Source organism: Stegostoma tigrinum, chromosome 15 (assembly GCF_030684315.1).
Source record: "Stegostoma tigrinum isolate sSteTig4 chromosome 15, sSteTig4.hap1, whole genome shotgun sequence".
NCBI lineage: Eukaryota > Metazoa > Chordata > Chondrichthyes > Orectolobiformes > Stegostomatidae > Stegostoma > Stegostoma tigrinum.
The window spans coordinates 24,547,303-24,560,870 of NC_081368.1; the positions used below are offsets into that span (position 1 = coordinate 24,547,303).

A 13,568-nucleotide genomic window follows, 5' to 3' on the forward strand; every position below is an offset into this window, starting at 1 on the left:
CGGCCAGTCTCCCTATCCCCTACCCCTTTCATAGCAAGGACTTGCTGTGATTTGATGCTGCATTTGACATGTTGACAATGCACCATTCCACTAGAAAAAGACAGCGTTTAAGAACTGTGTGTGGAGCTGGAATTTTGTTACTGGGGATATTGCCTCTGCCTCTGAATGGAGCAATGGACTCTGACTGTGTCATGCAAAAGTGTTAACATATATGTTCAGGTTACCCGACTTTTTACATCAGTTAGCCCCAGGAAAGCTGTTGCGCTTGAAGAGCAGAGGTGAAACTATTCTAAGTCTCTAAGCTTGATCTACTTAACATCCATGGACATTCTATAACCCATTTCTAGGCAACAGTCTAAATATTCCAAGAGACTGGCTTGATTAGATGTTCTCTATGTCAACCTTGGCAGTTCTGCAGGTTTCCTTACAAATTGCAAAGAAACTATTGAATGACCGAAAATGAGGAGTGGTTGGTGATGGATGGATGAGAGTCCAGAGCAAAAATCCCTATTTTTGAAGAAGGAGCAGATGTAGGTTATATATATTCAAATTTGAGAGATTTATATCTTTATTTCATGATTTTATTTCATTGTCAAATATTAAGTGAGACACTACAATACTCCTTGTAAATTATCACTTTAAAATTATTTGAAATATCAGCAGTATATTTTAGGTACAAATAAGATATTCTTTAGTAATTGACAAATGTGAATATTCTTTTATTTAAAAAAAAGTACAAGTTGATTTTTGTTTCATTTCAGTCTAAGATTTAATCCATTTCTTGGATAGTTTCCCTTCACCTCCAGGTCTGATGGGTTACCGTTTCCTTTTGACTACTGACTGCACGACTTTCATCTGAAATGAGAGTGAGGTGTATCTGCCTGATTCCTAACAGCATAAGTTTGCAACCTATAGATATCCCTAATTTGGGAATAAATGGCCCATAACAGTTTGTATGGAAAAAGCCAAATTGTCACTCTGATCAAATTGAAGTATACTGTTGGGGAATAGAGAGAGTTATATTCTACATCTCACTGAATGCCAGTGTTCCATTCACTTAATACCGGATCTATGACATAATATAGTGCTTCCCTTCTAGGTTCAGTTCAATGTATTATTTGCCTATCATCACATTCTGAAAGCTGCTGCTTTTTTGTGAGATATTTGCATATGAGCTTGAACAACAACATTTGAGGCGATCCTTCAATCAGCTTTATTTTCGCTGGAACAAGTCATTCGTGGTGTTGCTGAAGTGGCCATTTGTAATACCACATGCCTGTTCACAGGTTAGATTTGAACTACAGTTTTAAATGCTAGAACGAAGATATAGAGAAGGGTAGAAAGGCATCAATAAATGTACACCAATATCAGTTGGAAATTATTTCTTTTTTCTTTGCCTACCCAAGAAGAAATATATACAGACATCCCTTAAGTAGTCCATATTTGCCTAAGTGTCTGTTGATTTTTGTCCCAAAAATCAGTAGCTGCTGGCCTTAACTTTTTATATCCTTTATCAAAAGGAATATAACACTTGCAATTCCCCCAGTCCTTTCAAACATCTTTTGAATATTGTTCAAGCTTCACCCATTCAGGAAAGTGGAGAATAGCTGTATAGCAGATGCAGATTTGGTCACTTCCTTCTGACATGACTTTAAAAACCTCAATGATTGGTTTAAAATTTAGTTAAGAGTTTAGGTTCTCATGATTTTCTCCATAGAAGGAGCATTTCCCTGGTTATTTCATCCCCCTTGACGATAGAGGATATTGTAACAGTTGTTTTTAATGTTCTTTTAATAATCACAGTCTGACTTTTACTGCTTGGTGTTTAATTATCTACCTGTGCAGGTATTTTCCCCCTTTTTTAAAACCTACTAATCTGCATGTTTGTTCTGCTTGAATGTATATAATTGCCTATAGACTGATAAATTTCAAGGTTATGTATTTTTGTGCGAGGATCTAGTCTGCTGAGTTCAGTTGAATTGTGCCTGAAGTCAATACTGAGCGTGTGGCTTTCCATGTGTCACAAACTCTTTGATAATTGATTCTTCCCACATGACTTTGTTCTGAACACAGCAACAGATTAGAATTTTCCAGGGACACATCTAGGTTTGGTCATGGGGAAGAAAGGGAAAATAAACCTGAAATAACTCCAGAGGTTAGTAAATGTGACCGAGTTACCCTTTATTTATACATGAATCCTTGACACTGATCCAGCTCTCTCCACGCTAGGTCATTGTCTCAACAGAACCTCTGACACTCCATATCTTATTTGTCAGCCTGGGCTCTCCGGTTGGTCTGATCCAATGAGGGAAATCTTATTCTATGAAGTCTGCTTGGTTGGCCTTGTTAAAATCTCTACAAAATGTCTGGTCCCTCAAATCTGACAGCGGGAGATCAAAACCTCTGATGGCCGTCTTCATTAAAAAACTGTTTTACCCTCTCTCTGGAGAAGGGTTCTCTAACCTTTTCATGCGGGGTGTCTCGTTTCAATTTATTTCTTGTTCATAACTGGTGGTGAGCGTATTTCCAAAAGATAAGGTTTGACAAAATAGTAAGCATGAATTTGAGATTTTAGACAAAAAGCAATAAACTTCCTTAAATAAAGGCGTATTTAATAAAGATGATTATATTAAAAAGTGCCAAGTAGCAGTGCTAACCAGCATTTTATTTTGGCCTTTTTGGTTAAGGAACAGAGCTAGAAAGAAAATGATGCTAGCCATATATCTGATTACCAAGGGGTGGAATCATATTTCTCCACATCTGGCTCCTAAGCTTACTGACCTCCTATGGCTCCTTATCCCAGTACCAAAGAGGAAAAGGCATATGTTAACCAAGTTATACATTTTGGGGATGCAGGAGAGGTCTGCCACAAAGACAAATTGAGAAGCACACTATGACTTTGTGAAATTTCATTTGGATTATATCATTGTTATATCTGCTTTCCTTGCGTTGATGTTTGTAATGCATTGGTATTATATGACTTGGAACTCATTGTCAGACTGCAAGCTTGTTAACAAAATGAGGATATATGTGGCATCATGAAAAGGTGGTTGCCCAAAGCTGCTTTCTTTTAAAGAAAAGGAAATATGCAGCATTAGAGGGACTCCCCACATAGATAGGAATTGAAAAGCCTAACTATACTTCTCAGTGTGTGTGTGTGTGTGTATATATATATATATATATATATAGATTTGCGGGACCAGATGTCAACATTTGAACTGAAATAAGCCTGGCACACTTGGAGGTTGTGGGTGATGTCAGGAACTTCATGTAATTTATTGCTTTAGGTGATAGCAGCCAGATGTGGAGAAATGAAATTTGTACATTTGATAGGAATAAAAATAAAAAGTAAACACTAGCTGGGAAAAGTTTAAAAGGGAGTAGACTTGGTATTCGGAGAATAGACTTGAGCAAAAGTGCTTAAAACTCTGTCAAAGTGGGATTCTAGGTGCTATCGATAGGAGCGCAAGTACAAAAACGACAGTTTCTAACCTTTAGGCCAATGGAGGAGGAGTTTCCTGCCTCTGAATGACAAGCTCCCAGTACTTGCATTGTCAACTGGAAGGAAACTTAAGCTGCAGGCTCTTTGCATGAGTCTGCAATGAAGGTAAGTCAGGTGGGCTTGTCCAGGTAAATCTGGAACATCCTAGTAAGGTATCTGTTAATAATATTATTTTCACCAATTGGCAGTTCATATTGCCTGCTGGTGTCTCATGTGGTGTACCGGCTATTCAAACAGAAGGAACACCCTTCAGGCTGCAGGAATGTTCAGTAGGGTTCACCTGGCAAGTTAGCTATAATGGAATGGCCCCTATCCTCTGGTTGAAGACCAACAGAAGTGGAATGAGCCCTTATGTGGCCAGTTAAGGGCCTTTAATGGCTTTTCGGAAAGAAGGCCAAATTTTACGACTTTCTGTCCCTCATTCCATAAAGGTGTGGAGGGTGAGTCAGGCAGGCGATAGGCAGACCTTTCTACCCAATTAAACAGGCTGTTCAGCCCATCCACAACGTCTCCAGGGAGAGGATTCAAATTTTGCCCAGTATGTCCACCTTTGGGTGTTTTATCTTTGCTAAAGTTCATGGAGAGGTTGTAAAAGAGACATACCAATATACCACAGATGAGAGACTTTAGTCATGCAAGACTAGCAAAACTGTGTCTCTTTTCATTGGAACAAAGAACATTTGAGTGGCAGTTTGAGACAGCGAGGTATGTGAATTATCAGAAGTGAGAAATGCTTTGGAAATGTTTCCACGAGTCAGAATTTATAAAAACATAACTTTAATTATTTCTAAAACTTGTGGAAAACTAGTTGACAAGCTTTCTGAAACATTCATGGATTAATTCTCTACCAGAAAAAGTATTGAAAACAAAATCTGCGTAAATCAGATAATGGGAATTGCAGATGCTGGAGAATCTGGGATAACAAAGTGTGGAGCTGGATGAACACCACAGGCCAAGTAGCATGTTAGGAGCACAAAAGCCGACGTTTCGGGCTTGGACCCCTCATCAGAAAAAGGGGGAGGTGGAAAGGGTTAAAGAGAATCCCCCTCATCCTCACATACCACCCCACCAACCTCTGGATCCAATGCATCATCCTCCGACACTTCCGCCATCTACAATCCGACCCCACCACCAAAGACGTTTTTCCATCCCCATTCTTGTCTGCTTTCCGGTAGGACCACTCTCTCCGTGACTCCCTTGTCCGCTCCACACTCCCCTCCAACCCCACCACACCTGGCACTTACCCTACAACCGCAGGAAGTGCTACACTCTCCCCCCACACCACCTCCCTCACCCCCATCCCAGGCCCCAAGAAGACTTTCCACATCAAGCAGATGCTCACCTGCACATCTGCCAATGTGGTATACTGCATCCGCTGTATCCTTTGTGGCTTCATCTACATCGGGGAAACCAAGCAGAGGCTTGGGGACCGCTTTGCAGAACACCTATGCTTGGTTCGCAATAAACAACTGCACCTCCCAGTCGTGAACCATTTCAACTCCCCCTCCCATTGCGGTGACATGTCCATCCTGGACCTCCTGCATTGCCACAACGATGCCGCCCGAAGGTTGCAGGAACAGCATCTCAATCTGCTTCGAAACCCTACAGCCCAGTGGTATCAATGTGGATTTCACAAGCTTCAAAATCTCCCTCTTCCCCCTACTGCATCCTAAAACCAGCCCAGCTCGTCCCCTCCTCCCACCTCATGTTGCACCTCTATTTCCTACCTACTAACCTCATCCTGCCCCCTTGACCTGTCTGTACTCCCTGGACTGACCTATCCCTTCCCTACCTCCCCACCTGCACTAACCTCTACAGGCCCCATCCCCGCCTCTTTAACTTGCCTGTTTCCTCTCCACCTATCTTCTCCTCCTATCCATCTTCGATTCGCCTCCCCCTCTCTCCCTATTTATTTCAGAATCCTCTATCCGTCCCCCTTTTCTGATGAAGGGTCTAGGCCCGAAACGTCAGCTTTTGTGCTCCTAAGATGCTGCTTGGCCTGCTGTGTTCATCCAGCTCCACACTTTTTGTTATCTGCATAAATCAGTGATCTGTAAATCTATTTGGGCAAGACAATACAGTGATGTCCCAAAGGACCAGTGCTGGGTGAATGGTAAGCTGAAGTTAAGGTGAATGGCAGGTGTCTTTTCCCAAGGGTGCAGGTGTTCAAAACCAGTGTCACAGTTTTAAGGTGAGAGGAGAAAGGTGTTTAAAAAGTACATGAGGCAACTTTTTTATACAGTGGTTAGTGTGTGGACTGAACTGCTAGAGGAAGTAGTGGATGCAGATACAGTTACAACATTTGAAAGACATTTGGATAAGTACTAGAATTGGAAAGATTTGGAGGGATATGGGCCAAACCCAGGCAAGTGGGACTTTTTTGGTTTGGGAAAATGTTTAGCGTGGACTAGTTGGACTGAAGGGTTTGTTTTCATGCTGGATGACTCGTGCCAGCCAGTGACTCCCACATTTCACAAGTTAATTTTTAAAATAAAATCCTCTAGTTAGTTGCTCTGCGCTTCCTGCAAAGAAGCGAAGTACCTGCAGAAGAGGGACTGAAGAATGGCAGGAAAAGAAATTATCTCAGCAAACAGGGTGCTGAATAGCCCAATTCTTTTGTCTCTGACGATCTATGTAGATGGAGTTTTGTAAGAGAGTAAGAATTTTATCTGGTAGACTTGTATATTGGTAGTCCATCACTGTTTACTTGAAGTTTGAATCTATTTATTTGTAATGAATAGAAATTTGCATGAAGTACAGAAGTCTGGCCCATATTCTGTTCTCTTGACTCTTAAATAAATTGAGGACTTTGCATACTTTAAAAAAGTTAGAGATTTTATTAACAGCTGGGGAAATATCAGAGCTTGATATCCAGCATGCTACTCCAGGGAGGCCTGATATATCGTCCTTGTTTGTATTATGTCACTTCCTCATTAGTCACAATTGAATATATTGCCTTACAATGGCAATTAACTTTTCTTGGACAATGAACTCTCACTTCACTTTGCAATTGATTTTCAAACAGTCATACATCCATTCCTCTTATTACATCAGTGAATGTTCCATGAGGTTATCTTCTAAGGACTGACATGAAAATAAATCTATTTATTTGACCTGCCATTATAGCGAGCTGGGTTACTAAAAAATAACATACCCGTGAACTGCTGTTAAGCTTATTTTTACACAATTCAGTGAAGGAAGATTAGATTCCCTACAGTGTGGAAAAAGGCCCTTTGGCCCAACAAGTCCACACCAGCCCTTGGAGCATCCCACCCAGACCCATTCCCCCCCCCCCCGAACACTGCAAGCAATTTAGCACAGCCAATCTACCTAGCCCCCACATCTTTGGACTGTGGGAGGAAACTGAAGCACCCGGAGGAAACCCACCCAGACACTGGGAGAATGTGCAAACTCCACACAGACAGTTACCCAAGGCTAGAATCAAACCTGGGTCCCTGGAGCTGTGACGCTGCAGTGCTAACCACTGAGCCACTGTGCTGCCCGAGCCACCGGTGGGAGGAGATTTGAAGAGGTGGCCGAAACTATAAAGAGAAATGGCAGTGGAGTAGGACAGAGATAATGGGAAGTGCAGATGCTGGAGAATCCAAGATAACAAAGTGTGGAGCTGGATGAACACAGCAGGCCAAGCAGCATCTCAGGAGCACAAAAGCTTCAGATGGAGTTCATCTGCTCCATCCACTTATCTTTCTTTTTTTATTTTTCCTTTTTTTTTCTTTTTACTTTGCATTTCTTCTCTCACTTCTTCTCCCAGCCTCAATGGCGGAGCGATCTCTGGCCCAACGTGGCTGTCTGTCAGCCTGGTGTTGCCTCAGCATGGACTTCCAGGCTCGTGGTGGTTCCTCAAAGTGGCTAGGCACTAAAAGACTTCAGTTTTATTTTCCACTTAAAACTACGAAGGTCTGCAATGTATAACTTTCAACCTTACTTTGTATGTATTATGCTGCACTATAACTATTGCTATGTTTAACTGTTAACTTTGTTCTTTCTTTCCACCTTGTTTCAAAGATACTTGTGCCTCATGTGGTGACATTATACACTCTTCTTTGTTCTCCTGTACTCTTGCACTTGAATACACTTGACAGTAAAATCAAAAAGACAATACGTAGAGAATTGTTCCTAATACAGGCTATGGGACAAGCTAAATTACATGCAAGGAGCCAGCAGAGGTTCAATAGAGTGAATGGTCTTCCCTGTTGTAATTATTCCACGCCTGGTTGGACAGCACGGTGGCTCAGTGGTTACTACTGATGCCTCACAGCACCAGGGACCTGGGTTTGATTCCACTGGTGGGCAACTGTCCGTCCAGAGTTTGCACGTTCTCCCCCTGTCTGCATGGGTTTTCTCTGGATTCTGGGAGGAAACCAGAGCACCAGAAGATATTCAGGCGAGGTGAATTAGCCATGAGTAAGGCAGAGTTATAGGTATAGAGTTGGGTCTGGGTGGGATGCTCTTCGGAGGGCCACTGTGCACTCAATGGAATATGTGGCCTGCTTGCACACTATAGGGATTCTATTGTGATATTCTAATGATGGGGATAATTAGTGTATTAATATGCAACTTGTATAGCAATACGCAGTGAGTAGATAGACCCTCTGGCTGCCTCTGCCGGGTCATTAAAGAAGACCATATCAATGTAAAATGTTCATTTCATCTGACCTCTCCCAAAAAGACGATATCAATATATTGCCATCTTTATGCCGAATTCAAAGTACATTAAACAATGTTTGCTAATCAAACCTGTTAATTCCACAGACAAAGTGTAATCTAATGTTTTTAACTCGCGTTATAGCAATTTAATCTTCTAATGGAATTACATTTAAGTACGTTCTAATCTTAAAACTTCTTGAGCTAAACTGCACAATCTAATTCTATGCTCATAACTTTTGTTCAGCACTTAACCAAAGCATGTACTAAAATGTGAGGATTAGCATAAATTCGTTTCATCTGCATTTACAAGTTGGTACACATTTTAGTACCAGAAATTGGTCTCAGGTGGAGATACAAAACAAGCCGTATTGGAACTGCATTTGTACACACACTGTTATTGATCATAATTCACTTATGAATATTTAGAGAGTACTTGCAGGGGTCCATGTCATTTAATCATATAAAAAATGTTGCTTTAAAGATTACAAGTGCGCCTTCAGTTCTGTCATCTCCAGAAAAGTCAGTGAGTGAATCTTGTAGGGTTGAATCACATGGGCCGTAGTGTGGTTTCTGAAAGAAGTATGAGAAACCCCACAGGCCTACCTTGACGTCGGAGCAACTTGCTGCATTTCTTATGCATGTGACAAGGCAAGTGTTTCACTAGGTAGCAATAAGTTGGCCAATTAAGGGGAAATATGGCTTTTTAAAACCGCAATTTGCCTCATTACCATTTGGCTTCCTATCTCACCAAATGCAGTGAACAAGTTGGGGATGAGACCTCTCAATGTGGAGGTTGGAATGAGGACCTGGCAAATCGCTGCAGACAGCCTTCAGGTTGTCAGGCCTCTGATTACCAATCCAAGGGATTGGCCACAGTCAGGTGTCTGGTCAGGGGCTCCATGCCTCTCTAGGCCAGCGGGTGGATCATGGTTAGTCCTGTGACTCCAAAGCAGACCATCCAGGGGCATGGAAGAACAAAGTCCGGATGTGATCCCAGGTTATCAGCTCTACACACCCCTCAGCCACAGACTTTGGCATCTGGCAAATTGATTTGCACCAGTTTACAAGATTGCAGATGGTTCATCCATCTAAAAAAGTGACAGTGCTGAATTTCTGCATCCAGGTGTTCCTTAAAACAGTCCAGTGTTCTTAATCCCATCCCCTGAGGGTTTTCCATTCACTTGTTTACCACTTGGACTGCAATTCATAAAGCACTCCTGGGTTTGCCTCTTCTATTTATTGACTATATCCTGCAGTCATTGCCTCTCAGATCATTTTAAAAGCCTACTTTATCAGATTAATCAAACCTGCTAAATGCCAAAATTTCTCCATCTCTTTCCTATAACCATTGACATGTGAAATCAGCCCAGTTGGACCGCGGTGAATGAGGAAAGACTGATTTACTGTGACAGAAACGAATTTAGGAGTCTGGAGTTAGTGGTTAGAGATAGTGGTCATTGAGGCAGGCAGAGGTATTGGGCCATCAGAGTTCTAGACAAAATGTTGAAGAAAGCAGAGAAAGGCAAAAAACCCACTTTTTTGGTGTGGGTGGTGGTGTGTGGGGATCTTGGTGGTGATTGAGTGGAGAACAGCTTGGTCCCCAACAGCATTCACAGCCCCCAATCACCATCTAGCTTTAGAAAACCATACCCTTCCTGGCAGCAGGGGGGCCTTCTACTGTTAACTAACTTTTTTTTCTTATGTAGTGAGGTTCTGTTGATCCATAGGCACATAACTGGGGGTATTTAGTAACAAAAATAAGCTGGATCTTTTCTGAAGGCAACCAGCTTGTTTTTGGTCCTACTGTCTTTAAAATGGTCCAGTGGTTCCCTAATCTTGTCCTACCAATTGAATACGGTACCCATGTGATCTTCATTTTCCCCCTTCCTTGCCTAATGAGGTATTAAACTTTAACCAAGAAGGGACAGAATTTGGGATCATAGACTAACTAAAAGTGTCTGTAGTGTAGGGGTTGTCACTCAAAAACAGTGTTACTAAATATATTACTCAGACTTAAACGTAGAAAGCTCAGTGGGACGTAATGGGATACACCTGAGGATCACAATGGACGTTTGCGAAGAAGTGGCAGAGTTTCTGTCTGTGTGTATTTCTCCAAACACCAGTGGAGCTCAAATTTGCCCCAGAAGATGAATGTGTCAGAAATGATGCCTACCTACCAGAAAGGACACTGAAGCTAGCCACAGGTTTGTAGTCAGCCTCACTCCAGCCAGTGATTAAACCACATGGAAGCAAAATGATATATAAAGACAGAAAGTGCTCAGTAGGCCTGGGAGAACTGATGGGGAGAGACACAGCATTAACACTTCAGGTTCATGGTTTTCACTAGAACTGGACTTGAAAGGTTGTCAACCTGAAATTGTAACCATCTTTCTCCACTGGTGTTGCCAGATCTGCTGTGCATTTCCTGCAATGATTTTTTAAATTGATTCTGTTGTTATTATGTAGCATGACTGAGTCATTCTATCATCATATCGAAAGCTGTTTCTTTTCTACTTGTTCTGCTGGACATTAAAAGTAACAATTCCGGAACTTGCTTTCATTTATATTCAGTTATCAAATTGTTAACTCCGAAGCTAACTCGTGTGTTATTTCACGTAGATTATTTGGAACACCGTTCAGCTAAGGATTATGTGTTCTGACATACGAGATTAATGTGAGACAATACAGTTCATGCAGCACTTCCTAGATTTACTCGTGTCAGAAATGTTGGAATGGGTTTTATTCAGAGACACTGGCCAGAAGGATGAGCTAAAATGACAATGCTATTATCATGGCTCCAAAAACAGTGGAAGCTGCTCCTCATTCAAAATGGGGGATTTTATTGGCAAGCTGATGAGCTAATTTCTGTCACACAGACCTCTGGAAGAACGAAAAGTTGATTGGAAAGAGGGAGATTTTCTCCCCAAGAGGAAATTTATAAGTGTATCCGTTCATTATATGTACGTGCAGCTCTTAAAAGCAATTTGGCCTGATCAGTTCAGGGATTGTTGACTTGTCCAGTGAGTGCATTGATATTGGTAAAACTATTATTTGCGTATTTTGTTACATTTCATGGTGCAAGGAACAGTAGACGATTGATTGAGACTTACTGGAATGTTTTGTGTTAATATCATCTTGTGATAAATAGGAGAGACAAAAGTGGTGGCACATGTAATATCAGCATCCAGTACCCACAGTTATTACCATGGATCCCAACTTATGTTATCAATTAACTTTATTCTGGTCAGTAAAGTTAGTGTGCAATTTGTAGAGGACACAGGTTTAGTTACAGGGGTTTGTAACACTAGCATTGGTTTACTAAGCCATTTCTCACACTTCTGTTTCTAAATACTCAGTATGTCGAGCTAGGCTGTGACCTGCAATGAGCATTTGCCCTTTAGCGTAGGTTTTTCTCAACATACATAGTGTTAGTGCCTTGTTAAAGAGATATGCATATACCACTTTTTTTAAATGGTTTATAGTTAGTAGTGACTTGACTTCAATCATTTTTTTTCAATTGTGTCCAATTGGCTGTCACTCTGATTCCACATTCGCATCTCTGAGGAGGCAGGACTTCTCATTCTCTTGCCCTGCACTCCTTGGTTAAATTGGCGGAGCGCTGTCACCCTACCTAAACTCTGGAGGATGAGTGGAGGAGAAAAAGGAAGGAAATGATACTCATTTTTATTTTTAAAATGTAATTATTTGTGCTGATGCCTTTTTAAATACTATTGATGAAAGATGGAGTCAATTATACTCTTGAAATCAAGCAAAAGGTTAAGATAACAAATGACTAAATGCTTCGAAAAACTGGATTATTCTCTGAGCAGTAATGTAAAAGGATGGATTCTGAGCTTGCTTATATGAAGTTCAATGAAAATTCAACCCATTCTGAACAGGAAGCTTTCCAGCAATTTGGAATAATGGTCGGCCTTGTGTTTCAGAAAATCAACTTGTGATTATATGCAAATTTATGCTAAATTATATTCCACATTGAAGTCTGGCTTTGTTGTAAGATTGAAATAATGGGGATGTTCTTTCAATATTTCCTGGTGAATTTAAACAAAAACACTCCACAATGTTGTCTTGTAGATTCTTCTGGACCATTCTGTGTATAAAATAGGGCCTGTTGCCTAGCAGGAACACCCCCCCCCCCCCCCCCCAACTTCCCCAAGTAATGGAATAGAATTAAAGTCTCCTATAAATACAACATGATGGTCTGATCCAAGCAAAGTCTTTTGCTTTGTATTATACTTCTATTATCATATCTATGTTGGCGCTAGTTGTGGACTTTTGATGCAGAACTTGAAATGCAGCTCCATCCCTCATGGTAATGTCTGAAAATATCAGGAATTTTTGATATTGAACATGCTGACAATTCCTGTTTTGCTTCATTTCTTTAGAGCATCAGGCACTGTATACACTGCAATAGACATTGCCACTGGGCAAGAGGTAAGTCCTTGTCCTTAAGTTGCTTTTGTTTTTTGGCATTTATGGAGTCGAGTAATTTTTCTGGAATGCTGTCTATTGTATCAAAGTTTTTGCTACCTCTGTGTAATGCACCTCTTGATGCAACACATCCAAATGATACCAGGAAATGCATTATAACCTATGCGTAAAGACTTATCTGTCAACATACCACTACCTCTGGTGTGCTGTAAATGTTTTTCTAGCTTCCTTTTTCTTTCTAATCTAAAAGCTTGTAAAACATACAGGGCAGTATTTAATCTGGGAGACACAGGTCCTGGCTGCAAGCTGGACATTGGCTAAGAGCCCCACATTGGAGAAGATTGATCATAATTAATGGCCTCCATTTTAGATTTTCCTGGACGTGAAAATCCTGCCCCTGGAACCCGCCGGTCAGTCAGAGGCTGGGAACACTCTTACTGAAGACAGCAACACTCAAAATAGTGCCAATGCCTGCCAATGTACCAATCAGAGGCCTAGGATAAATGGGGGTCCGGGGCCATAGGTTACATGCCTTTGCACGTGTTTTTCAATGGGAGAGTGGGCTCATTTAAAAAAGGACATTGCCCAGACCCATTTCCCACCAACTCCCAGCTCAACTCCATAATACGGATGCCAAAATCAGCAGCCGCCTCCTCCTCCTCCTCCCCCCACCCCCCCCCCCCACCATGTGTGAACAAATAAGGCTCCATTGAGATTGTGAAAAGCTCAACTGCCCCCCCATAATGGTAGGGTGGAGGGGTGTGGTGGTAAGTGGTTGTGTGGGTAGGTGGGTAGGAGTGTGCAGCTTGTTTTTGTTTACAGGTTTTTTTTAAAAAAAAAAGTGCAGAAAGGAAAAGGGGGTCCCATCATTTTAGATGCTGAAATTGTGCATCAAACCCTCCCCTCTTACCCAATCTCTCCAGGAGATACTACACCCCTCCCTTCTTTC

General features: G+C 41.5%; 1 protein-coding gene across 4 annotated transcripts in view; it reads left to right on the top strand.

The window, feature by feature from the left end:
* The window catches only part of LOC125458730 (serine/threonine-protein kinase PAK 3), a 241,769-nt gene that overhangs the window by 183,125 nt on the left and 45,076 nt on the right, over nucleotides 1–13,568 (top strand). For all 4 annotated transcript variants that reach the window (XM_048544262.2, XM_048544263.2, XM_059651377.1 and 1 more), the window contains one exon: nucleotides 12,574–12,622. In XM_048544262.2, coding sequence (XP_048400219.1) covers nucleotides 12,574–12,622 — 49 coding nt within the window. The remainder of the gene's footprint in view (nucleotides 1–12,573; nucleotides 12,623–13,568) is intronic.